General features: G+C 40.7%; 3 protein-coding genes across 7 annotated transcripts; 1 reads left to right on the forward strand and 2 right to left on the reverse strand.

Annotated features, from left to right (window-relative positions):
* Positions 1 to 783: 783 nt before the first annotated feature.
* Positions 784 to 5,181, reverse strand: LOC121808638 (putative late blight resistance protein homolog R1A-10). Of its 3 annotated transcripts, none has more exons than XR_006052232.1 (3): positions 2,261 to 5,181; positions 1,412 to 2,155; positions 784 to 915 (listed from the first exon to the last, which is right to left on the reverse strand). XR_006052232.1 is itself a non-coding variant. In XM_042209222.1 (2 exons), the coding sequence occupies exons 1-2, from the start codon at positions 4,824 to 4,826 to the stop codon at positions 899 to 901; spliced, it is 2,583 nt and encodes an 860-aa protein (XP_042065156.1). In that variant the 5' UTR covers positions 4,827 to 5,181; the 3' UTR covers positions 784 to 898. The 3 variants fall into 3 exon arrangements, 1 of the variants encoding a protein (XP_042065156.1); XR_006052233.1 differs by lacking the exon at positions 784 to 915 and having other exon boundaries at positions 1,208 to 1,731; positions 1,836 to 2,155; XM_042209222.1 differs by lacking the exon at positions 1,412 to 2,155.
* Positions 5,182 to 12,818: 7,637 nt separating this feature from the next.
* On the forward strand, positions 12,819 to 18,483 carry LOC121808356 (serine/threonine-protein kinase 11-interacting protein-like). 3 transcript variants are annotated; one of them, XM_042208787.1, is made up of 7 exons: positions 12,819 to 13,410; positions 13,798 to 14,055; positions 14,724 to 14,966; positions 15,143 to 15,292; positions 15,408 to 17,162; positions 17,699 to 17,909; positions 18,048 to 18,483. In XM_042208787.1, exons 1-5 carry the CDS (start codon positions 12,970 to 12,972, stop codon positions 16,611 to 16,613), a joined length of 2,298 nt encoding a protein of 765 aa, XP_042064721.1. In that variant the 5' UTR covers positions 12,819 to 12,969; the 3' UTR covers positions 16,614 to 17,162; positions 17,699 to 17,909; positions 18,048 to 18,483. The 3 variants fall into 3 exon arrangements, with proteins under 3 accessions (XP_042064721.1, XP_042064722.1, XP_042064723.1); XM_042208788.1 differs by having other exon boundaries at positions 17,710 to 17,909; XM_042208789.1 differs by lacking the exon at positions 13,798 to 14,055.
* A 236-nt stretch (positions 18,484 to 18,719) lies between these two features.
* On the reverse strand, positions 18,720 to 24,874 carry LOC121809849 (putative late blight resistance protein homolog R1A-10). The gene is made up of 2 exons (XM_042210673.1): positions 24,361 to 24,874; positions 18,720 to 21,174 (listed from the first exon to the last, which is right to left on the reverse strand). The coding sequence occupies exons 1-2, from the start codon at positions 24,787 to 24,789 to the stop codon at positions 18,952 to 18,954; spliced, it is 2,652 nt and encodes an 883-aa protein (XP_042066607.1). The 5' UTR covers positions 24,790 to 24,874; the 3' UTR covers positions 18,720 to 18,951.
* Between the last annotated feature and the right edge of the window lie 1,904 nt (positions 24,875 to 26,778).

Genomic DNA, 26,778 nt, shown 5'->3' on the forward strand with positions numbered 1-26,778 from the left:
TTTAGTTATTTATAGTATATTTTTTAAAAATAAATGCAGAAAATAAATTGTGTCTCAGTAGTGTTACTATGAAATGGAAGGGGCAGATTTTCTCAATTTTGACAAAAGGAATTGTTTTCTACTGTCTCATCATTTTTCTTGAAAAAAATTGATAAACTCTGGTTTGCAAACTCAAAAAATTACTGTTGATTTATAGAGTAGTCTACTACTGGGTGAAAATGTTGTACTCTAAATCAGGTGTGTTTAGTTTATCCGAAAACTAGCAATACACGTTTTAATCCGATTATAAAAGTCAAGTAAGTCTTATGATTACCATATTTATCTTTTTCTTTTTTATGAAAAATCATTCCGATTGTAAAAGTCAAGTAAGTCTTATGATTACCATATTTATCTTTTTCTTTTTTATGAAAAATCATTCTCAAGTACAAAGTATTTGAAAAGGTGTTTTACTAAATCTTTACCTCTTCATTAATGGAGAGAATTTTTTTTATAACTATCATATTTGTCTTCTTTTCATAAAAATCATTTTGGAATGTATTTTTGTATTATTATTTTATTTTAAAAATAATTTACCTTTTCTACATACATTTTCGAATTTTGAAAGGGTATATTTCAATTTTTGAGAATATATGATGATATATCTTTTTTTATTTTAGAGAAACAGTGGTTCAATTAAGAACTATCTTTAACATTAGAATTTTAGAACTTATAAGTTGATACTATGTATTCCGTATATCAGATGACTACTGATGACACAAAATATATCAGTTGTAGCTCTTTCGGTGAATTTTTAACATAGAAAATGCATAAATGGCTTCAAATCAAAATTCTTGAATACACACTCCGAAATGATGACCACAGATCAAATATGCATGGATGGACCATCAGCCATGATCATTCACAATCTGGGTAGCTCTGCAAAATGATTTTAACCATGTTAGATGATCCATACATCTATCATGCGACTAATGATTGTTGGGTTACAAACCCGTCCCACGGATGAGAGAGGGAAGTTGGAAGGTATATATAATTCCTGTCCAACCCCTATTAGTTAGAGGCCTTTTGGGAGTGACCCAAAAATAAATCCGTGCGGGCTTGACCCAAAGCGGACAATATCAAACTAATGTTGTAGTCATGTTAGTGTCGACTGCGTTTCCGAAGCGGACAATATCAAACTAATGTTGCAGTCATGTTACTGTCGACTGCGTTTCCGAAGCGGACAATATCAAACTAATGTTGCAGTCATGTTAGTGTCGACTGCGTTTCCGATGTGGTCTCGGGATGAGCCCCGGTTAGAGTTTGACTCCCTTTTGGGAGTGACCAAAAAACAAAAACAAATCCAGAAGACATATAACTAACTTGAATATAAGTCAATAACATAATTAAAAATATGAATCAGAAATAGTCCGACCTTCCCATGAAGAATGAACACTGACATTTCCTAGCTGCATCTGATAATCCGGCATTTGCTGTAGCGATGAAGGGTAGCAGTTGACTAGCTCAACCTCTTGAACCGAAGTCAGCCGCCCCCGTGGAACCTCCTCTAACTCGTATCAGTGGCGAAGGATCACATGCTCGAGACAAGGGAAGCAAGGATCATATGTTGCAGTCATGTTAGTGTGTCGACTGCGTTTCCGAAGCGGACAATATCAAACTAATATTGCAGTCATGTTAGTGTCGACTGCGTTTCAGATGTGGTCTCGGGATGAGCCCCGGTTAGAGTTTGACTCCCTTTTGGGAGTGACCCAAAAACAAAAACAAATCCAGATGACATATAACTAACTTGAATATAAGTCAATAACGTAATTAAAAATATGAATCAGAAATAGTCCCACCTTCCCATGAAGAATGAACACTGACATTTCCTAGCTGCATCTGATAATCTGGCATTTGCTGTAGCGATGAAGGGTAGCAGTCGACTAGCTCAACCTCTTGAACCGAAGTCAGCCGCCCCCGTGGAACCTCCTCTGACTCGTATCAGTGGCGAAGGATCACATGCTCGAGACAAGGGAAGCAAGGATCATATGTTGCAGTCATGTTAGTGTGTCGACTGCGTTTCCGAAGCGGACAATATCAAACTAATATTGCAGTCATGTTAGTGTCGACTGCGTTTCCGATGTGGTCTCGGGATGAGCCCCGGTTAGAGTTTGACTCCCTTTTGGGAGTGACCCAAAAACAAAAAACAAATCCAGATGACATATAACTAACTTGAATATAAGTCAATAACGTAATTAAAAATATGAATCAGAAATAGTCCCACCTTCCCATGAAGAATGAACACTGACATTTCCTAGCTGCATCTGATAATCTGGCATTTGCTGTAGCGATGAAGGGTAGCAGTCGACTAGCTCAACCTCTTGAACCGAAGTCAGCCACCCCCATGGAACCTCCTCTAACTCGTAGCAGTGGCGAAGGATCACATGCTCGAGACAAGGGAAGCAAGGATCATCAGCTCTCCATCGCACTAGATCATTATCTTCGAGTAGCAAAAATTTGAGTTTCAAGAACTCCCCCTCTCGCAGTTCCCACTCTGGACCTTGAAAGGCGTAGCATCGCAGTTTAAGCACTTCAAGGTTAGGCATCAGACCAATCTTTCTCAAGCATTCCCACGGATATCCGAAGCCACTCAAGCTCAGCTTTTTGAGACGCTTGGGGAAGTTTGGAAGAGGGGATGGGATGGGAATCCCATTTGACAGATCTGGATTCACAACGACACATTTAAGGGAGTTTAGAAAGTAGAGATGGGAGATATGATCGAAGCAGGAAAATGGATCAGTAGCATCAGTATCGGGCTCCAATTCAATTTGAATTCCTAACTTTTTTAGATGAGGGACTCCTTCTAGAACCTCTTTCCTACAACTCCGAGCATTCAGGTCTGAGAGTGTTAAGAGGTTTTCCAAGACAGAACCATTGGGATTAGGTAGGTTGCCTCCCATGATTTGAAGATGCACCAATTCTTGCATATCCCATATCTCCTTTGGCAGATACAGCCACTCTCCAGGTGGTCTCAAGCTTAAATGACAACGGATTATAAGGAAACAGATGCTCGGAAGTAGGGATATTGATGCAGGAAGGGTGCCATTACAAGTGAGGGCGAGGTACCTCAGATGAACCAGTTTCAGTGCTTCAGCAGGGAATTCATAGAAACGGATTGCAAGAGCATCGAGCACCCTCAGCAGCCTCAACTCAAAACACATGGGAACTGGATATGGATGAGGTGGACCAGTACATAGGAGCGAGCGCAAAGCTGAGACGGAAGCCATAGAGTCATGCACATCTTTGATTCCGAATAAGACGCCATTGTGGATGCACAGCCGACGTTGATCTTTCATACCTTCTGCAAAACCATCAGAATAGTTGTTCATGATGTGGAGGAACTTCTTCTTCCCAGCTTCTCTAATACACAGATACCAAAAGGCAGAGTGGAGCTTGCAGGTTTTAAATCTGTAATTAGAGCCCCTTTGAGGGATTATGATGATGCTTCTGGAAACAAGCTCTTCCAACCACTCCACAGTCATAATTTCGTAAACTTTTGTCTGAGATATTCTTAGAAACCCCTCAGCAACCCACAATTGGAAAAGCTTTGAAATCGGAATATGGTAATTTTCAGGGAAAATTCCCATATAAAGAAAATACATTTTCAAATGTATAGGCAAGTGCTTATAGCTTGGATATAATACCTCATACATATTATCATATGCATCTTTGAAAACCGAATTCCTTTTTTCTGCCACTTCGTTCCAATACTCCACAGTCTTCTCTGCTTTAGATAAGATACCGGCTACCATGACAACTGCAAGAGGAAGACCTTCACAAATGGCTGCAATCTTCCTCCCCACTTTCTCAAGTGGAGGAGGGCACCACTCATTACCAAAAACCTTCATACGAAGAAGAGACCAACTTTCTTCCTTGGTCATGAAACGCACCCGATGAATTGAAGTCATGTAGGAGAAATGTGATACATCATGTAGCCTAGTTGTTAGCAAGACCCTACTTCCATTTTTCTCCTCTGGAAGAAGCTTATTTACAAAATCACGAACCTCCAAATTCCACACATCATCTAACACAATAAGATACCTCTTACCCTTCAAACTCTCATTTAAGCACTCAATCAACTTCGCATCACCTTCCCTAAGATGACTATCAATGCGAGGATTAATTTGAGCTAGGATACCTAGTATAATTCTTTTTAACTGGTATTTGTGTCCTACACTGATCCACACACTTATATCAAAACATCGACAAACAAATGGATCTTCAAAAGCTTCTTTAGCAAGTATAGTCTTACCAATGCCCGCCATTCCTTCTATCGAGGCAACACAGAGCTGATCAGTCATCCAAGTTGTGAGAGATGTCTTGATTCTCCTGAGTTCATCAGCTAATCCAACCATCTCTGGCCTCTTTGCGCCAGAGTCAGCTACCTCTGAAGCAACAAACTCATCCTCTTCAGGGGAGGTGAATTGTTTACTGTAATTCTTGGAAAATTTGACCATTTCAGTGAAGGATTTCATCACCAGATGCAGTTCCTCCGAGTCTAGGGAGAGCATCAAAGGGAAACCTTCATCTCCGCAGCTTCCAAACAGATCTGATACATGGAATTCGATTGCATCTTCTAGTTTAAACACTGCCTCTCTGATGAGTCCGTCGACATCGTCATCTATCTCTCTGCCAATGCTATCTAATTTTTCTACAACTTGTTTCAAGAAAAACAATTCACGGTAAGCAGATGTTATCATTTTTGAACCAGGGGAAACAATCGAAATGACAGAAGAATGCAGGAGGCGGTTAATAGTATGTTGCAGAGAATCCAAAGCAGCATAAGCCATATCGATTTCTAATAATCCACACAACAAATTCAACAATCAGCTCCACACACGAGCAAACACCTAACTGGATCAAATAGTTGATAAAGACTTGTAATTGAGAGCAAGTCAACCGCATAAACACAGCAAGTGAAATAATCAAAATAAAAAAACAAGGTACAGTTTAAACCCTTCAGAATTTGGTGGAGCGTATAAGATTCAACTTCCTCTACACTCCACATTCCACTTCATTAGCTCGTGGAAAGGAAAGGAAAGAAAAGAAAACCGGAATCGTATAGAAGTGGTTGTTATTTGCATTGATGAAAATTTAGGAATATTGGTGGAGGGAAATTGAAAGCAGTATATAAGTTATGGCCGATGTTCGTGTCAATTGTGTTATCGGAGAATGGATGAATATTGAAAGTATTGCTGTAGAGATGCCCACGGTTCGAAAACCGGCGGTTCCGGTTCGGAACCGCCGGTTCCGGTTTTGGCGGAAGCGGAACCGGAACCGGACCGTGAGGCTATTTCACGGTTCCGGTTCGAAAACCTGGCGGTTCCGGTTCCGGTTCGGAACCGCCGGTTTTCCGGCGGTTTTGGCGGTTCTGGTTTTTGAACCGGCGGTTTCGCCGGTTCAATTATTTTTTTTTTTTTTTTTTTAAATTTGAAATTTGGCTTTATACAACAAATCGGAACAAGACAATGCATAATTCAAGCACAAATAAGACGAATAAGGAGAAAATGAAATAAATTTTATTGATTTTGAGTTGTAACGGACAACGATACATTACAATTTACAATACATAAGTATACAATACAACAACATACAACAATGTAATATAATTTACAAGTGTCGTCGGGCGTCGGCTCGTCGCCTCGTCGGACTCGGAAGGTAAATTTAAAAAAAAATGAAATGGGGGGGAAAAGGAAAAATTGAAAAGGGCTTGAGATCAACTTAAACTTTCAAAGTTAAACTTTTCAAATTTAAGTTGAGTTGCCTACGTATCCACAATTTTATTGAGGAATCAAAGCCCACGTAGTTCTCTTACCTTGGGATCAACCCTTTTTTCTTGCAAAATGCTGCTCATTTTCTAAGCAAACACATATCAACACGCTATATACACATTGCTGCATTTCTAATAGGGGCAATTTGATCTTCCAAAGCAATCAATGCATCTCGAACACACATAGTCAGAATATTATTCAAGCATCTAGCATGGAAAAAATTAGTACTAATAGATAGTTTGTTCTGATTTTTTCCATGCTAGATGCTTGAATAATGTTCTGACTATGTGTGTTCGAGATGCATTGATTGCTTTGGAAGATCAAATTGCCCCTATTAGAAATGCAGCAATGTGTATATAGCGTGCTGATATGTGTTTGCTTAGAAAATGGGCAACATTTTGCAAGAAAAAAAAGGTTGATTCCAAGGTAAGATTTCATAGATCATTCAGGATGCGGCTAAGTTGTACTTGAAGATCATTAAAATATATTCCGCATTTGATATTTATCAAATGGGGAATATATTTTAATGATCTTCAAGTACAACATAGCCGCATCCTGAATGATCTATGAAATAGGGGGGAAAAAAAAATTGAAAAGGGCTTGAGCTCAACTTAAACTTTCGAAGTTAAACTTTTCAAATTTAAGTTGAGGTGCCTACGTATCCACAATTTTATTGAGGAATCAAAGCCCACGTAGTTCTCTTACCTTGCTTACCTTTTTGGTCGGCAGTGCTCGCCGTTCACCGCCCCCGTCGACTCATTGCTAATGTTGAGTGCTATCGCTTCTGACCTCGTCATCGCCATCGGAAGAAAATTCTTCACCATCACTCTCTACACGGAAGTCGAAATCCGGCTCTTGTGCTCTCATGTCCGCCTTTGCCCAATCGTCAAGTAACATAGTGGCTTCCATGTTCTTGGCGGAGAGATTGCTCCTTTTGTCGTCTAGGACACAACCGCCGACACTAAAAGCTTGTTCAACGGCGACGGTGGAAGCGGGAACGGCGAATATCTCCTTAGCCATGATGGAGAGTATCGGAAACTCTTTGTCATGTGTTCCCCACCAATTAAGGACGTCAATTTGTTGAGTAGGAGGACCTGCATCTTGAAAAATAGAGCGCGATTCCAAATATATATCTAATTCACTAGTCGCTCTAGTCCTATTGGTTGTAGTACCGTATAGATCTTGCAATTGTGATACTACGTCGGGATCGATCATGACATTGGAAAAATCCCCTCCACCAAAATCAAATGTAGAAGGACTAGGAGGAGCACGTACCTGGTGAGCGGTGTTATACCGCATTTCATATTCCGCGTAGAGAGAACGAAGTGCACTATCTAACCTATGTTTGATTTCATCAACATCCGGAATACTTAGTTCGAAGCATTCTCCTCTTGTCAAGCCCATTTCGCGGAGTTGAGAAAAATCCAAAGCGTGCAAACAACCATAGTACATGTCTAAAATTTTATAAACACCATGCAACTTCCACTTTGGATCCAAGCATTTTGCAATCAAAAACACATTTGGAATACGTGAAAAATATTTTAACCATTTTTCAACCATGTAAAACAAAATAGCCTTTAACTCAACGAATTGAGTATTTTTCACACAAGTTTTAAAACCAATTGCCACATACATGCAATGCTCCAAAACGCGCACAGAAGTAGGATAATAAACACCGGATAACTCAACAGTGGCATTTTTGAAAGCGCGGAATAATCGAAATAAATCCATGCTGTGGTCCCAACAAGCGGGTATCAAAATCAAATCAGAAGGAACATGAGGACAACTTCTAAAAAAATCACATAAATACTCAATGTGGTTCAAAGTCGACTCCAACATATCATATGTCGAGTTCCACCGAGTTGAAACATCCAAACGAAAGTTGGTGTACCTGCATTGCTTACCATGACAATATCTCTTCCAAGCTCTACCAATAGGAGCTTTGTTATGAATCAACTTCACAGCAGTTCTAATAGGATCAACATACTTTTGCCACAAATCGATGGCATCTTGAACACACAAATTCAAAATATGGGCAATACATCGCACATGGAAATATTTACCATCAATAACAGGAGAACATGCACTGATTAAATCATCTATGCTAGCAGTGTTAGCGCTAACATTGTCAAAACCAATAGAAAAAATTTTATTGATCAATTGAAATTCATTCAAAACTTGAATGATCAATTGAGCAATTGCTTGTGCAGTGTGTGGTGCGGGAAATTCCCGAAATGCAATCAAACGTTTGTTTAAAGTCCAACTGTGATCAACGAAATGCACCGTGATGCCCATATACGAATTTTTACAAAAACAATCAGTCCACACATCAGAACAAATAGAAACTTTATGCCCTAAGTTAATAATAAACGTACCTAATTGCGCCTTCTTTTCCATGCATTGTCGAACAACGGCTCGCGTCATTGAAGTTCGACTCAATTTTCTTGCAGCGGCATTATATACTTGCCGCATACTCGACTCAAAAGCATCGTTATCAAAAGCATTGAATGGAAAATGTTTCATAACGGCAAATCTAGACATCACATTAAGAGCATTTTTGTGATCATATTTCAAAAGAGTATTGCTACACATACCTGATGTTTGGGATGAACCCGTCGTCCCACTTCCGACTCCATGTTGAAAGTTGAGTTGAGTTTGGGTTGGAGCGATACCAAACTCGACCGGATGCGCTTTCTCCAGGTGACGGGTAAATGTACCGTACCCTCCACCCTTTCGGAATGTGTATACGTTTTCGCAATAGTTGCAATACACATTATAAGTGTTTGGATCGTTACTATCTTGTACCCTCTTGAAATGTTTCACGAAGATGTTTGAGGTTAAAGACCTTTCAGCTGGTCTAGGAGGTTGAGGAGGTTGTCCACGTCCACGACCACGACCACGCCGACTCCTTGGTGGTGGTGGGGGTGGCATTTCTTGAACCTCTTCTACCTCCTCCCCCTCCTCCTCGTCGTCATCATCATCATCATCATCATCGTCTTCATCAACATTCACGGGGGTTGGACTTTGTTGGGAATAGGCACCGCGACCGGGAGCACCACTACCGGTACCAACATAAGCATCGCCTTGGTATTGAGAGCGAGAGAGAGCAATAGCATGTGCCACATCTTGCTCTTCTCGAGCCTACAAAATAATATTTGTATTGTAAATACAAAATAAAATTATGAACAATAATGAAATGTAATTCAAAATTAATGAAATTAGTAGATAATAAATATTAACCTGCCACTCATCCATGTTCATTTGAGAAATTTCATCAATAACGGATCTCCGAGATGGCCTCTTGGCCTTTCCCTTTCCCTTATCAACACGACCTTCTCGGGATGAAGACATATTGGAATGGTATGTAGAAATGTAGAAATATGGAATAATATATTTTTTTTTGTTTTAGTAATTGAGAAAGAAAGACAACTTATAGAACTACGGGAACAAGTATAACTGTATAAGTGTATAACAATGCGTAATAAGAGTAGCAATTGCGTAATTAAATGGAAGCACAATAGCACAAATGAGAAATTGGAGACAAAGAGAGAGAATTGAGAGATTGAAGAGAGAAACTCTTATTAACACAAGAGTGGGGTGAATGTAAATGAGGATAGAGGGGGGTATTTATAGAAAAAAATGAGGGGGAAAATGGAAGAATTCGAATTTGAAATTTAAAAAAAAAAAAAAATTTGAATTTTCACAAAACCGGCGGTTTTGGCGGAAAACCGCCGGAACCGGCGGAACCGCCGGTTTCCGGGCCAAAACCGCCGGTTTCCGAAATAAAACCGCCGGTTCGGTCAACGAACCGTCTGCAAAAGCTGCTCCATTGTCGCCTCGTGCTCCGCGCCGCCTCGAAAGCCACTAAACCGGCGGTTAACCGCCGGTTTTTCCGGTTAACCGCCGGTTAACCGCCGAAAAACCGGCGGTTTCGACCGTTTTTGAAGATCACCACCGGCCCCCATCCCCCTGCCTCGATTTAAGCGCCGGAACCGGCGGTTCCACGGTTAACCGCCGGTTCCGAACCGTCCCGAACCGCCGGTTCGGTGACGGTTCCGGTTCGAAATATCTTGAACCTGAACCGGACCGCGAACCGAATTGCGCCGGTTCCGGTTCGGGAATATTGCGCCGGTTCCGGTTCCGGTTCCAGAACCGCCGGTTCCGGTTCGGCGGTTAACCGCCGGAACCGGAACCGGTGGGCATGTCTATATTGCTGTATAAGTTTATATCCGACCTAAGGGCATCACCAGTGGGGCGCCCTATGGCGCCACGTCATCAGTTTTATCCTCCTTTCCTCCACCTGCAGTGGGGTGCCCTAAGGCGCGCCACATCATCATTTTATTATTTTGTTTAATTAATTTAAATGTTTTCAAATAACAAGTAACGAGTAAATAAAAAACGTCTAAATAACAAATGGCGACACATTAATAAAAAAAAGTTACACCATTCAACTTACAAAAAAAAACAACTAAGTCGGTGCAATTCCCAACTTCCGACGCAGCTCATCGATTAACGCCCGGAGATATTCGGCTTCGTCGGGGTCGGTACATTTTTTGAGGGCCTTTTGCGTCTGCAATAACGTCCTCGCCATCGACGATGTTGCCAACGACTCAAACGCGGTGGCCGTCTGGGTCGGGAGCGTTTCCGGGAACGGAGATGGGTTTGCAGCGGTCGAGGATGAGGTCGCGGCCGCCTTCCCCTTGGCCTTCGCAGCCTTGACGCCGGGAGGACACCGGTGTGCCGGAACTCCCTTCATCCACGTACGTCCGGTTTAGATCAACCGGGTGTTTGCGGCTGCGGCGTCACGGCGGGAGGGAGCGCTTGGTCGGTTTGGAGATGGCTCCATGTCAGACAACCCGTACGATTCCGTACTGAAATTGGGATCGTATTGGGTGTCGGCTCGAACGAACGATATTTGTCGGGTTCTGTACCCGGCCAACGCGCCTCTCCGCTAAACATAGGACTATTGGGACTTGAATCCATTTCGCAGTAATTATGTAAATGTAATAAGTTTCGAAAGTGAAATCGTGAAATGAAATTACAAATGAACTCTATATATAAAAAAACGAAACCGCATGCCTTCGTCCGCGTCGATTGTCCGCGTAATCCACAGTGGGCCGGACGATGGCCTATCGTCCGCGGTCATCGTCCGCGTAGGCCGCAATGGCGCGGACGATGGGCATCGTCCGCGCTATACTCCGCGCCCTTAGTATAGGGCGCGACGATCGTCCGCGGCCTATGTCACGCACCTGCAATGGGGCGGACGATGGCGGGCGCGGACGATGCTCGCCATCGAGCGTGCCATCGTCCGCCCCATTGCGGATGACCTAAATTAGTTAGAGCCTTTTTTAAGAAGTAATCCAAAAATAAATCACTACGAACTTGACTCAAAATGGATAATATCAAAATAATGTTGTAATCGATAATTTTAACATTTTTTTGAATTAGAAGTGCTCCAATTAATTAGTGGCTTTTAGTATGGTCCTAAATTGAAATTTCGGCTTGAAGTGGTTGGATTAATTATATTCTTGCAAGCACATGGTAAGGCAGGGAAGCAACACATTGGCTCAATATTTAAGCCACATAAGGAACACACCAAACCAATAATAATGGTAGGTGATTACGTGATGTTAACCGATTTAGCATAGATTAAAGTAATCAAATTAGTGAAACTATATACACATTTCACATTTCTAACTTTGGGTGTGCCACCAAGTCTTAATCTCTCGAGTTCTTATCTAAACATAGAAAACTTTTCGCCTTCCTACCTACTCCTTTTGTTATGCAGCAGCAGTAGCGGAGGCATTTTTTTTTTGGCACGCATTTAAGAAAAAATGTGTTAAGTTAAAAAAAATAAAGTATTAAATAAAAAAGATAGAGAGATAGAGAGAAAACAAAGTAAGAGAGGGTAAAATTTTTTACTATGAAATATATCAAAATGACTCCATTATTATGAAGACGGAAGGAATATATTATTACATAGTACATTATTGGGGCCCCACGAATGTAAAACATACGTATTAATTTATGTATTCTACGTTGCTTGATATTGACCTAGGTGCATTAGGATGACACCACTCTTAAAGTGACAACGCGACAACAAGTAACAACCAATCTACAATACATATGCAAGCAATTTGGTATATGGTTCTAAGCAATATGAGATACGAAATCAAGTACTATGGTGACACTATAGTTAAAATTACAATCTGGACAAGCAATCTACGATACATAGGAAAACATTATACGATACATAGGCAAACAACTCGGCATATGATTTAAAGCAACCTAAGATATGAAATCAAAGATAATCAAGCAATCTATAATACATAGGCAAGCAAGTCTGCCCCATGGCAGGCTAAGGTTAATTCTGCTCCTAAATCTAACGGCTGTTCTTGGTGGTACAATATCATCTTAAATGGTGTTGTCATACCTATTAATCAATGTATCTTTAAATTTATTGAAAGTATACACTCATTCCTTCCGTTCTACCAATTTAATCCATTTTCAAATTTTAAATGTATTAAGAAAAGTATATTTTATACGTTTCGAAAAGTATACATAACACAATTAATCCATTTTTACACTTTATATTCAATTTTACCATTTTTTTATTAAAACCAATGTCATTTACTCATTGAACTATTTTCTATAGACGGAGAATAATAACAATCGTTTATCATCTATCCATATAACCTCAAGTATAAAAATACCCTGTTCGAATTGTTGTAGTAAATAGATAATGAGGTTAATTTCTCTATGGAAACAATGGAAACAACAATAAAAATAATAATCTAAACGCAATCAATACGACAGTCCAAATAATTCCAAATTTGAATAATCTAATAAAGCCAATCATACATATAAACACATTAAAATATGTGGAATTTGAAAATTTCAAGATTAATTAAATACTACTACTACTTATCCAGCAAAGATGCCCTTGTCAGCCACGTGTATATTTGATTAACTGATTAACTCCAATCATTAACCCCGTCTCGACCCACCCAACCCCCAAAATCAATCAATCATGAACCCCCACATTTTCACACACAACACACACTAGCGCCATGGCTCTCTCCTCTATCCCGTCGATCCCGCCCAAACCCCCCTTCCCACATCCAATTTAACAACCCTAAACCTCTAACCCTAGTCAAACACCATGGCGGTTGTTACCGGAGATAGATATCTCGAATCACTAGTGAAATTCGTCGAAAATCAGGCCGAGAAGTTAATTGAAGGCACTCTGGTGCTGAAATTGAATCCAGTGGGTTTGCGCTACGTGCAATCGAGGCTGGAAGCGTTTGGGGAGCTGGAGAGCTTGCTGTCCGGAGCTCCGGTCGATTATTTGCGCGCCTATGTGTCGGATTTGGGCGACCACCGCGCGCTCGAGCAGTTGCGGAGAATTCTTCGCCTCCTTCCGTCGTTAAAGCTCGTTTCTCTGCTTCCTCCGCTCCGCAGGGATCCGACGCCTCTGTTTCTTCTTCCTTTCGGCAGTCTGAAGGTTCTGGAGCTCCGTGGATGTGATTTGTCGACCTCTGCAGCGAAAGGCTTGCTTGAGCTGAGGTTAACGCTTGAGAAACTGATATGCCATAACTCAACTGTGAGTGCTCATATTCGTATAGATTTCCATTATTTTGTGCTTGCCGCGTTGATCACCTTGGATTCTTGTTTTATTATCACAGACTTGCTTAAAGTGTGGTGTATCCGTGTATGAGATCGACTTTAATAGTTATTTTTTTCTTTCTTCTGTTGGTCATGTTTCACTGTGGAATATGAAGCTGTAGATTAAGAATGTTGGAGAAAAATGGTGTATATTTATTTTTGCATGTTATTTTGATAGGTCCTAGATCAACTTCCAATGAAGTCCTTGTTTGTCATTCAGCTCACTGCAGTGCACACCAACAAGTATTAATTAGTTCTGCTAGATACAATGTTCGATCCATTATCATGTTGACCTTTTGTATTTTGTTAATGGGAATTTTCTTAGGATGCATTGCGGCACATATTTGCGAGTAGAATTGCGGACATAAAGGATTCACCCCAATGGAACCGGTTGTCTTTTGTTTCGTGTGCGTGTAATGACTTGATTCTCATGGACGAGTCTTTGCAGCTTCTTCCTCTGGTTGAAACCCTTGATCTGAGTAGGAACAAGTTCGCAAAGGTGGATAATCTCTGGAAATGCACCAAATTGAAGCATGTGGATTTGGGATTTAATAACCTAAGAAGTATTGCATCATTAAGTGAGGTAATTTTCTGACATCAGATGCCTAGTAACTGAGCCAGAGAAGATGCTTGTATTGTTGAGTTGAAGACATAATTTCTTACTGATATTAATAGTTCCCAAACTGTGGACACAATCATTTAGCCGGGCTCACCTGAGGTTATGGCAATCATTAAAGTACATTCGAAGCACAAACCTGCCTTCAACTGTACACCTTAGATGATCAAGATGTATAGCTTCAATTCTGAAGAAAAGGTCTATATATTAAATTATGCTTTATACGAAGTATACAAATCCAGTTTCTCCTTTCAAAATAGAACTTCAAAATCAATTATCATCTTAATTAGAAAGACATAGAAACCAAGCATCTTAATGCAATTCCATTTAAAGAAATGTTTAGATTCTTACAGAAATGGTTTGACAGAGAGTTTTATATTATATCTAACACGTGGGTCCAAAAACTACAGTGTACATATGATTCTAGTCTATGGCTCTCTTGGGATTGCCATGTGTGCTGCTGTGGTGTGGATATTTCGTTTTCCTTATTTTGTTTGTAACTTTACCTGAAAAGGGGAGTTCCAGACTTCTCTAGCCTCAGTTATGTTTCTTTTTATTTTACTTTTTTACTTTTTAGTCCTTCACTATATCTGGAGAACTGGTAGCAGAACCACTTAAAATGATGATTTGTGCAGGTCTCCTGTCAGATTGTTAAGCTTGTGCTGAGGAACAATGCTTTAACTTCATTGCACGGCATTGAAAATCTCAAATCTCTTCAAGGGCTTGATGTTTCATACAATATTATTTCTAACTTCTCTGAAATCGAGGTTCTTGCTGGTATCCCATCTCTTGAGATCTTGTGGTTAGAAGGGAATCCTCTTTGCTATGCCCGATGGTTCCGAGCTAAAGTTTTCAGCCTTTTTTCTCATCCATACCTGGTAAGTTGTTAGTTACAATTTCTAACAAAATATCCTTTTTTTCTCACAGGGAACAAAATATCCTTTTTTGTCATCTATACTTAGTAAACTGTTTTCTGATTTATTGGAGCACTTATCTCAACTATTCTTCAACTTTTGTTCTCTTGAATATGTGATATGTTGGCATGTTGTTGTAGCTTAAGCTGGACGAGAAGAAAATATCTGCTTGTGAGGATTGGAAGCGGAAAATAATAATTTCAGGCAGACAGAAGCAGCCTGCAAGCTTTGGATTTTATTCACCAATCCGTTATGATGCTGATGTAGAAGAAGGTGCACATACAAAGAAGGTAAGAAAGTGCTAGATGGTATAATTATTAATGCCATGAATATATTATTATCCACTTTTGACCGAGCTGTGAAATTTGGTAACAATAAATAATTATTTTGTGTGTTGATTTTCAGAGGCGTTCACGTCTTGCATATATTGAGAATGACGAACAGATGATATATATTGCTGATCGAGATTCGGTGTCATGTGATAACGAAATTAAGAGCAAAGGAGAAACTGTGCACACAGAAGAACCTGAAATTGAAGATTTGATTAAAAGAATTGAAAATTTGAAGAAGGATCGGTCTTCCCTATGGTTGGAGGAATTTCAAGAATGGATGAATCAAACATCAGAAACTGTTGTTGATGGCAGTAGATTTAAGAGTGTTAAATCACATAGAAGCGAAGAGATGTGTGTGAAGAGTGAGTCAGAGGACGCTGACCATGCCGAGCCCTCAAGGTACATCTCTGACTCTTTTCAGCTTTCTGGGGATGAGAGCAGCACAATCATTCTGGGATCCGAGACATCCTTTGCAGATACATCGGTTGTCAGTGCACAACAGTATTTTGATCGAATTGGTGAAGCCTCTTCAAGGTTGTTCATGGGGCATGGTGGAGGGGACAGATCTGTGTTCAAAAATTTTAGTGAGAGTCATGAAGAGCTGAGATACTTAAACAATGAAGGGAGTATGCCAGTAGATGCCGTATACTTGCGGTTTAATTCCCTTGAAATGCCCAGATGGGACAATTTGACTGCAGAAAACATGTCTGTTCCGTCAACAACGGCAATAAATAATATAATGGGGACCCATTTTTCCTCTGCTTTCCCGGCATCTCCACCTCATTACCAAGAGGATATTTTACATCGACGACACAACTTAGAAGAAGAATTTCTACAGCTGTCTGCTGAATCATTCTCAGTGACATCATCTGATAGTAATACAAGTTGTAGTGACCATGATTCTGCTCGAGTTGGCCCTTCAATGTCTCATATTGATCATTCTGTTATCGAGAGTTCATCTGAAAGAAGTAACGAGAAGCTCTACATAGCTGCATCGGAAGATGATGCAAAGCAAAATGGAACTGATATGTCAGCTTCTCATAGTCAAGGGAATTCTACTTACACTAATGGTAGAGAGTTGGAAATTGCCCTTCCTGGAAGTGGTAGGTCTTTAGATGATTCACAAGATGATGAAAATTTAGAATTTATTAAGGGGAAAACTGGTTGGTTGGAGAAGATTAGACGCAGAAGGAAAACCAGTAGAAGGATGAATTCCTTACCGGAGGAGGATGATGTGCCTGGTGATACCAACTCGTCAAGAGGTCAGGTGTTGACATAGAAACCTGCTGAAGTGATGGTTTATGGACCAAAAAGCTGTTGGGATTTGAGCTGTGGAAATCCAGTCTGGACAGAACTACCTCTGCCATAGTTAGTTAGTATAACAAGGGAGCTAGATCTTGAGTTCCACAACCTAAATTAACTTGAATTGTGCTTCTAATGGGGGATGAGTGAACTTCTATGCAGTATGTGCATTGTGCAATGTTTGATCTCTGTTCTCACTGAACATCTGGACAGTACGTACAATGTAATCATCTGAACTTCTGAACCTATTTTAGTCCGAAAGGGTTACTCCTCTCAGGCTTAGAGATTTGGAGAGGAATGAGGATTCTCTGGAACTAAGGCTTTTAGTTCTTAATATGTTACTCTCAGATTTGCAGTCTTGTTGCTTGATGCCTGCTGCTTTTCTGGTAGTGTCTGTTTTCAGTTGGGAATGTGTGGGTGTCCATGCAATATATCTGTTGTAATTGGAGAGCAAGAGAGTGATCTGACTTCTTGAATTACTGGATCACTCTGGCTCTTACTGGTTGAACGCTTGCCATCTGACAAGGTACCTTAACTAGTTACTCTTCTCTACTCTTTAACTGAATATAATGCTCCCTCCGTCCCACTAAATATGAAACGTTTGCTTTTTGGCTCGGGATTTAATGTAGTGTTGTTTTGTTAGATAAGTAGACATAGAATAAAGTAAGAGAGAGAAAAAGGACATATGATGTTGTTTCCATTTTAGGAAACGCTTCACTTTTTATTGGGACAAGAGAATAAAGTAAGAGAGAGAAAAAGGAGAGATGATGTTTCTGCTTTAGGAAACGTTTCACTTTTTATTGGGACAACCTAAAATGGAAAAACATTTCATCTTTAATAGGACTGAGGGAGTAAGAGATTAGTCAGGCCTTATTTGTGGAAAAGTATTGTGGGGCATAATGAATTTTTTCTTGGCTCCAGCATGTTGGTTCAATGACTAAATCATTGCGCTCTTCGTTAGAATCTAATAATCTGATACTAAATCAATTGGAAATTGCTTGAAGTATCCATATTTGTTCAAGGTATTAGAGTTAATGTCTGAATGACCATATTTACTTACAGTTGATGTGTAGGTGACTTCTTGTGGTGTTTCTAGTTTCTCTTCTCATGCACCTTGTGGCTGGAGTACGGTACCTTCCAGGATTTCTGTTCATGCTTGAAGGGCATCCGCTTCTTGACACTGAAGATCTCATGCTATGTTCGTTCCTCTGGGCAGGCATTTATTTACCCCTTGTTATATTTTGCTAGATCCATCTTTTATGCATCTGAAATGGTAATTACTTTTTTCTACTTCCCATTCTATTTAAGCTTTTGCTTAATCTCAATTCTCAGAGCTATATCTGAAGGATTTGGTGAGAAGATAAGTTTATATAGCCTAACTCAATTTTTTTCTTGACCTTGTGATTTCTAGTGAGTTCCCTTGAGCAAATGTCATTTTATCCCATCTAAACTGGAGCATATGGGAATCGATATGTGAAAGATGAAACATAATATCGAAGCATGGAGGTATGGGTGGTTCTCCGGTTTTCTGGTCTTGCTGAATGCGATCCATGCGGAGTCTGAGATAAGATATTAACCGTTGCTTGAAATTCTTTACTCGTTTTGTGACTCGTTCCAGTTTTTTTTCTCTTTGGTGTGCGTCGTGTCCTAGCATCAACTGGTCTGGTCTTTGCTTGTAAATAGTAGGATTTTGTGGTTTGTAATTGATTGATTGATTCCTTTTAAAGAGCTATAGTTTGAAGAGTTGTATACTGTAGTTAATTAGCGTGGATATAAAACATTCTTGTATTGTACATACATGATGGTTTGGCATTGGATAATACAAAAATTTTCCTTTTTGTTCCAAATGCGAACTCTGGGCTCCCAGATTATGTATTTTTTTACATTTGTGTGTTTTTTTTATTTTATATGAGGGAAAATGATAGTGATATTTGAAAACAAGAACTTGCAAGGATGCAGAAATCAGTTATAATCAAGCATGCTCCTCTTCCAACTTTTTTGTTTTTATATTTATTATATTTCTAATCAAATTGAATTTTTTAATTTAGGTTCAAACTTGTGTATCAAATAAATGTAATTGAACTTAAAGGAAAAAAAATTAATGCATTTACAAAAAATTATAAGCTTCAAAACAGAAACAAAAAGGATGCAACAGTTTTGAAAAGGGTGCAATTTGGCCAACATAAATCAAAAGGATTTACAAAGTCCGAGCAAGCAACGTGCCAAAATGACTTCAATATATCAATGTAGTTCATTGGTAAAAATCTCAACAACAAGAGGTACTCACAAGAGCAGTTTGGGTTCGATCAAACGGGTTAACGCCCATCTCCGGGAGCAATAATGAGCTTTAACGCACCCGCTTTCCCTCTTTGTTGACCTGGGATCTGTTGACTCTCCTCCGCCATGTTAAGCCTGGTAAATTGAACGAACGATTTCGGGACACGTTCAATGTCCAAAACTTGGAGGCTCCTCTTCAGCAAAACCGGGATTTCTTCAAGTTTCTCGCAGTTCTTAAGCACAAGACAGTGGAGTTTAGGAAACGGAGGGGAAGGTTCCTCCGAGGCAGTCCAGAACTCTAAGTCGGTGCGTGCAATGTGCAAGACTTCGAGAGAGGGAAAGCTGTTACCAACAGTATTCCAGAACTTTCCCATGAATGCATTTTCTTTCAGTTTGAGGACCTCAAGAGAAGGGAGTGAACCCAAAGTGGCCATATGCTTCCAGTCGAGGTACGTGCATGACAACTTCAAGATCCTTAGATTCGGTGGGAACCTGTCCGGAGAAGGAAGTTCGCGCAATGGAGTGTGAGATATGACATTAGGAAATACATCATAGACTAGCTTTAGTTTTTGAAGGCGATCCAACCCGGCCAAGCACCTAGTGTTAACAAGATTGCTTAGTTTGCCTCGAATCCCCAAGTTCTTTATGTTCGAGGCCTTGTTGAAAACTTCTTCCCAGCAACAGTCAGCCGACAACCTACTGAGTGTTTGAAGATTCTCCCCAGCTTTGCCCTTTGCTTCCTTGCTAATAATAATGGCCGCTTTCGTTTTCAAATGCCTCAGCTGCAGCATCTTCCATATATCTGCTTTGATCTCAAATGTACGCGACAATGTGTCAATCCTAATCGTCTGTAGATTCCAGAGCTTCAAGATAGCATCGGGGAGGCTGTTGAATTGATCACCAGACAAAGCAATGTACCTCAAATGAATCAGTTGGGTAATCTTCGATGGAAATTTGGCGAATTTGATGGGATTCGCATCCAAAACTCGGAGCAAACTGAAGGCTTCAGGGATCAATGGAGTGCAATCTGGTTGAAAAATGATTGGCTCTTTAGAGAAGCACACGAAAGAACGCACAAACGGACCCTTAGGCTTCTTGCGGAGGAAATCCACAACATAGGAATGAATGCAAAGCCTACGGTAATTTGGCACATCAGCAACAGAAGGAAAGAACGTTCCTTCGGTTGTTTTTTTCACCTCTTGGAACAGATTCTGTTTCGCAAATGCAGCCTGGCCCTTGCAGAACTCACGGATCATGTCATGAACGCGACATGTTTTGACATCTCCTTTAGCTTTAGTTTTATCAACCATGACTAAATTTCTCGCTATGAGCTCCTCTAGATATTCCTCCGCCACTTCCTCCAATCCCTTATTCGGCTCTTGCTGTATGAATCCTTCTGCAATCCACAAACGAATCAACTTCCAAGCGGAGATCTCGGAATCTTCTGGAAACATCCCAAGGTAGAGAAAGCAGTCTCTCAAGTTATATGACAACTTGTTGTAACTCAACAGGATAATATTTTCGGTGCGTTTCTGCTTGTCATAGCTCAAATGCGAACTTACACTAGCTGATACCTTTTCCCATTCCAGTTTCATATCACTGCTTGAGAATTTCTCAACCAGAATTCCTCCTATTACCACGATTGCCAGGGGCACTCCTCCACACTGCTTGGCTATATCTTTTCCAAATATTTCCACATTTTTAGGACACTTGTCGACCCGTGAAAATACTTCTAGCTGGAGAAGCTCCCAGCTTTCCGGGGGATCCAGGAAACGCAACCTGTGAGGTTCTCGTAATTTGTTGGCGTGCCGAGCCACCTTCTCATCGCGGCTTGTTATCAAGACTCTTCCGGACTTATTAGACTTTGGCAAGGCCGGCTCAATGTGATTCCAGGCTTCACCAGTCCAGACGTCATCCATGAATAGCAAGAATTTCGGTTTCTCAAGATAGGATCGGACTTTCCTGGCCAACTCATTTTCGTCGCAATGGGACATGTCTGGCTGAGTGAACTTCTTGAGAATGTTGAGGAACACCTCTTTTATGTTGTAGTCTTGAGAAACATACACCCAGATAAGAGTAGGGAACTCGTATTGGATTTTAGGATCGCGGTAAATCTTCCATGCCAGAGTCGTCTTGCCAAGGCCAGGCATGCCAACTATGGAAATAACTTCAAGTTCAGCTGATTCCTCTGTGAGTTTATTTATAACAGTTTCGGCCTCACCGTCGAAACCCACAACATTGTCTTCTCTCAACAACGGAACCTATGCATATAGAGATCATAATGTTAAAAATCCTAGATAATAATAAACTTGTTGGAGAACAAGAAGGAAAGAGATGAAGTTATGGCAAGAACAATGAAGGAAATCAATTTAAAGATTATGGAAAATCAAATAAAAAAGATATTAGTATAATTAGAATATATTCTCCATGTATAGCTAGAATTAGAGCCTATAAAAAGTGGTGTAACCGTTGAGAGAATTAATTCAAGTCTAATACAATGTAGTCGATAAAGCTTTTAGCGTTTTTTACTTTCTGCAATAATCTTTTATTTTCCGCATTGTATTTTCTAACATGGTATCAGAGCAGGTTCGATCAAAGGGATCGTTCACCGTCTCTATATCAAAAAAAAAACCCAACATATTTGTGTTCGTTTATGGTTGGATCTATCTTCTGTTGGTTGAGAAAAATCAAAACTAATTACTAGTCCAGATCTTGGAATCTCCCAGAGACAGCCCGTTGTCGGCTTTTAATTTGGAATCCATCACAGGGGGAGAAGCTATTACCGGGAAGAGGGGGTTGTCGAGGCGGTTGCCGACAGGAGAAGCTCCGAGAAAGCAATCTTGGAGTCATGGTGGCCAAGCTAAAGACTAAGTGGCCGAAGTTTACACACACCTATGAGTCTGGGAGGAGTTGCCACGGGCGGACAAGAAGGCTGCGGAGAAGCAGTCATAGAAGAGATCGAGTCTCCACCCCCAAAAGAGAAGAAAATATAGAAGTAGTTATCCGGTGGAAATGGGAAAGGAAGTACCCTACCGGAAGAAAGGCTAGAAAGGCGACGTTGAGAGAGCCACTAAAGCTGAGGAGGTTGAGAAACTTGTCTTGACGAATTGTTTGGCCGAGGAGGAGAGGAACTAAACAGCCGAACAATTCCTCACCAAATTTTAGTTCCATCAGGAAAAGAAATAGATCCAGTTCGTTTGGTTACAATTTCCAGCAACAAGTTGATAAGGAGTCCAACTAAGAAGTTTATTCGCAGTATTAATTCCAGCAACCACGCAGTCCAGAATTGATAAGGAAGAAGCGTCAGAGATACAGCAATGGAAAAAGACAAGACGATGGCGTTGCGAGGAGGAGAGAATGAAGAGAATGAGGATGCTGAACTATTCCTCTCCAAATCTATGGTGATCGTGAAGGCCAAAGATGACCGATGATGAGAGGGTGAGATAGCTGCAAAGGCGCAGTCCACACGTTGATGAGTCGCGGTGCCTTGACAGCAAATTGATAGATCAATTAGTGACCGAAGAAGTCTCACCATTAGGAAGTGAATAGGCATCGGAGGGACGAGAAGAGCCTGCAGGAGGACAGGTTTTCCTCGGGGACAAGAAGAGGAAGGAGACAATACGTCTTCTTCATTGTTAGGGTTTCCAAAACAAGGAAGCAAATCTGGCCTAGTGTCCTTAGGCTCAAGGAAGAAAAGAAATGGGTTAAGAATGGCCACACAAAACAAAAATTTGGGCTACAAATTAAATTAAGTCGGCTCCCAAACACGAGTCAAAACCATCTCAGATGGCTCCTGGATACGAGCTAAAACTATCTAAGATGGCTCCTAGACACGAGCAAAAACTGTCTGAATTAGCTCCTCTATATGAACCAAAACTGTTTGAATTAGCTCCTCGACAAGAGTCAAAACTGTTTGATTTGGCTCCTGGATACGGGCAAAACTGTCTAAGATGGCTCCTAGATACGAGCAAAAACTATTTAAGATAGCTCCTAAATATGAGTAAAAACTGTTTAGACAAGCTCCCGGACACGAGTTAAAACTGTCTAGATTGGCTCCTTGAGACGAGTTAAAACTGCCAACAAAAAATTGAAGAGCTCCTTGACACTAGTTTAAACTGTCAACAGAGAACTGAAGAACTCCTTGAAACGAGTCTAAACTTTCAATGAAGAAGCTTCTTGATAATAGCCTAAACTTTCAATGGAAAAAATGAAGAAACTCCTTGAAAGAGTCTAAATTTTCAATGAAGAAAAAATAACTCAATGATATGAGTATAAACTATCATTGATGAATTGAAGAATCTCTATGATACGAGCATAAACTGTCAATGGAAATTGAAGAACTCTTAAATACGAGTATAAACTATTTATCAAACTAAATATCGTGCAAGTAAGTGTTGAAAAACTCGATACTCAACTTGAGGGGGAGTGTTGGAATTAGGAAATCAATTCATTGGAGAACAAGAAGGAAAGAGATGAAGTTATGGCAAGAACAATGAAGGAAATCAATTTAAAGATTATGGAAAATCAAATAAAAAAGATATTAGTATAATTAGAATATATTTTCCATGTATTGCTAGAATTGAGCCTATAAAAGGTGGTGTAACCGTTGAGAGAATTAATCCAAGTCTAATACAATGTAGTCGATAAAGCTTTTAGCGTTTTTTACTTTCTGCAATAATCTTTTATTTTCCGCATTGTATTTTCTAACCAAAGTCAATGATTAATCAAATACAAACTATGAATCATGTCATGATATAATACACCCCAAATTAATGATCTAATCATCTAGATATATACCACTACAACAACAAAAAATGAATAAAACGTTTTTAATACTATTAAGGACGCTAATTAATGTGTCTAATTATACCACCAACGCTTCATAAAGTGTCCTTATTATTGGTGTCCTAACTAAAACTAAGGGATCCAATTAGAAGCGTCCTAAAAAGTAAAAGATTAAGATAATTTACCCTCAATTTAGAGACCTTCTTTTGAGTCCTAAATTATTGTTATTTTTAAAATTTTCCAAACACTAGTAATTGCTTAATTTTTGTGTTCTCAAAAGATAAGTTTTTTTTAGTGTATCCTGAATCCCTGATTAATAAATGCAAGAGATGAAGTGCGATCAATTTATAAATATGTTGGTGGTGATGTAATCAAATACAAACTCTATATATTGTACAAACTTCAAAATATAATCAGGACTGTTAGATTTCAAGATTTGATGACAAATAACGTCAATAGAAAATGTTAACGCAACGTCAACATTTTCAACCGATTGACTTGTGTTAACATCTTCAGTTGCCCTCAAATCTTGAAATTTAACGGTACAAATCATAGTCCGGAGTTTGCAGATTATCACGGTCCCTATGTTGGCGTATGAAGTATGTTGAACACAAAGAAGAAAGAGGTAGAGTGGAAAACAGGAGTCGAAGGGTAAAAGAGACCTTTTTATCATCAGTCCTGGGCTTATGGGGGCCGGAGGTGGAGGGATCGGCGATGGGGAGGGTGGAGAAGCCGATGCGGGCGCGGTCAAAGATGGGCTGGACGTCTTGCTCGCGGAGGGCCTTGACCTTCTTGGCGAGGTCGTAGCGGCGGAAGGTGAAGGACTTGGATTTGTCGGCGGCGGCCTGGGTGAGGCAGGCGTCCAGGGTGTCCTCGGCTTTGTAGACTACCTCTCGGATTTGCCTCTCGTGCTGTCGGAACACTTCCCCTTTCTCTCTCTTGTTCGCCGATTCCATCAGGAACGCCTTCATCAGCTCCAGCTCGTTCTGCAGCTGCCGCAGCTCCGCCTCCGCCCCCGATATCAGGTTTATGTGGTCCACCAGCAGCTTCTGCACGTTCTCCAGCAGGAATGTCACCGCCGCCTCTGCCATTTTTGCTTCTCTGTCTCTCTCTTAGTTTAGTTTGTGTTTTTTGTGTATGTGATTGAGCCACTGACTTTGATTTGATGAAAAGAGATGATGAAAAGAGATGTGGAAACAATATTAGAACATCCACATCGGCTAGCAGGGATGTATCCTTCCGTGCCAGCTGCACGGAGACGCTGTTCGCCGCTGGCACGGACGTGCTCGATGCAGACGCTGTTCGCCGCTGCGCTCGCGCCGCTGGCACGAACGTGCTCGATGCATCGAGCACGTCCGTGCCAGCGAGCAGGCGACGTGGCGCGTTCTGATTGGCCAACAACATATCCGTTGGAAAATCATTTTTTTTTAAATCGAAAATAATACAAATATATATATATATATTTTTTCACAATCCCAAAAAAATAGCCGATTTTTTGTCCATTTTTCAGTATTTTTTTGATTTTTTTAAATTTTTTTCCCCAAAATTATCTATAAATACACACATTCATCATTCATTTTTGCACATCAAATCATCTCACATTCATCTCTCATTCATATTTTTCATACAACTTATCTACACCTTCATTTCTCACTCAAATCCTCAAATGGATTTCACTCATCTCATTGCGGAAGCGGAGCGCGAAGAACAAGAATACTGCGAACAACATCGTGCCGCTTATGAAGCATATGTCGCAGCGAATACCCCTTCCCTCCTCCTCAACTAACTAAATCAACTCGCCGCTACATTCATCGTGACTGGGAGGGAGCCCACGAAAGGCTCGTTGCCGACTATTTTTTCGACCAGCCGCGGTTTCCGGAAGATTACTTTAGGCGTCGTTTTCGCATGTCAAAGCGTCTGTTTATGCGTATTGTCAGCACATTGTCCGCCCGTGTTGAATACTTCCAAACATGTCCAGATGCAGCCGGTCGGCAAAGTCTCTCGGCGTTGCAGAAGTGTACGTGTGTCATCCGACAACTAGCTACTGGGCAAACGGCCGACCTCTTCGACGAGTATTTGCATGTCGGTGAGTCCACTGAAATCCTTTGTCTTAAAAAATTTTGCGAGAGCGTTCGTTCAGCTTTCGGTGATGAATTCCTTCGGGCACCCACCACCGATGATTGCCAACGGTTGCTTCGTCTTCACGAAACAGTCCATGGCTTTCCCGGTATGCTTGGCAGCATTGACTGCATGCATTGGAGGTTGAAGAATTGTCCGACTGCTTGGAGGGGGCAACACTTAAGCGGCCACAAAGGCGGCGGTCGCCGACTACCGCCTATGGATTTGGCATGCATATTTCGATGTTGCCAGATCCAACAACGACTTGAACGTGCTCTATTCTTCACCCCTCTTTAATGATGTGTTGAATGGTGTAGCACCGGCGATCGACTTCACCGTCAACGGAAATGTATACCACATGGGTTACCATCTCGCCGATGGTATCTACCCAAGGTGGTCGACTTTCGTGAAGACGCTCAGCAACCCGCAAGACCCGAGATGGGTTCTTTTTGCCCAGCGTCAAGAGTCCACGCGGAAAGACGTCGAAAGAGCCTTTGGGGTCCTTCAAGCCCGATTCAACATTGTGAAGGCCCCGTCTCGGCTGTGGTACGTGAAAAATATCGCCGACATCATGTACACGTGTATTATCTTACACAACATGATTATAGCCGACGAAGGACCGAGGGCGGCTAGCTTTTACGACGAGGATGAAGCCGGAAGCTCAAGCGCGAGGTCTCCCCCACGCCGAGGTGTGCATACGACGGTGGGTGAGAGGATCGAAACAAGACACACAATGCGCGATACCCGAACCCATGTTGAGCTAAAAGAAGACCTAATCAAACACATTTGGGCGAAATTCGGCCACGAGTAGAGGTTTTTTTTATTTTAGGAGTTGAATTATGTATTTTTTATTGATTAGGAGTTTAATTATGTAATTTTTATTTTTTATGATTTTAATTATGTAATTTTTATTTTTTAAGATTTAATTATGTAATTTTTAATTTTTAATGTATTTTGTAATA

This window comes from Salvia splendens, chromosome 6 (assembly GCF_004379255.2).
Source record: "Salvia splendens isolate huo1 chromosome 6, SspV2, whole genome shotgun sequence".
Lineage (NCBI taxonomy): Eukaryota > Viridiplantae > Streptophyta > Magnoliopsida > Lamiales > Lamiaceae > Salvia > Salvia splendens.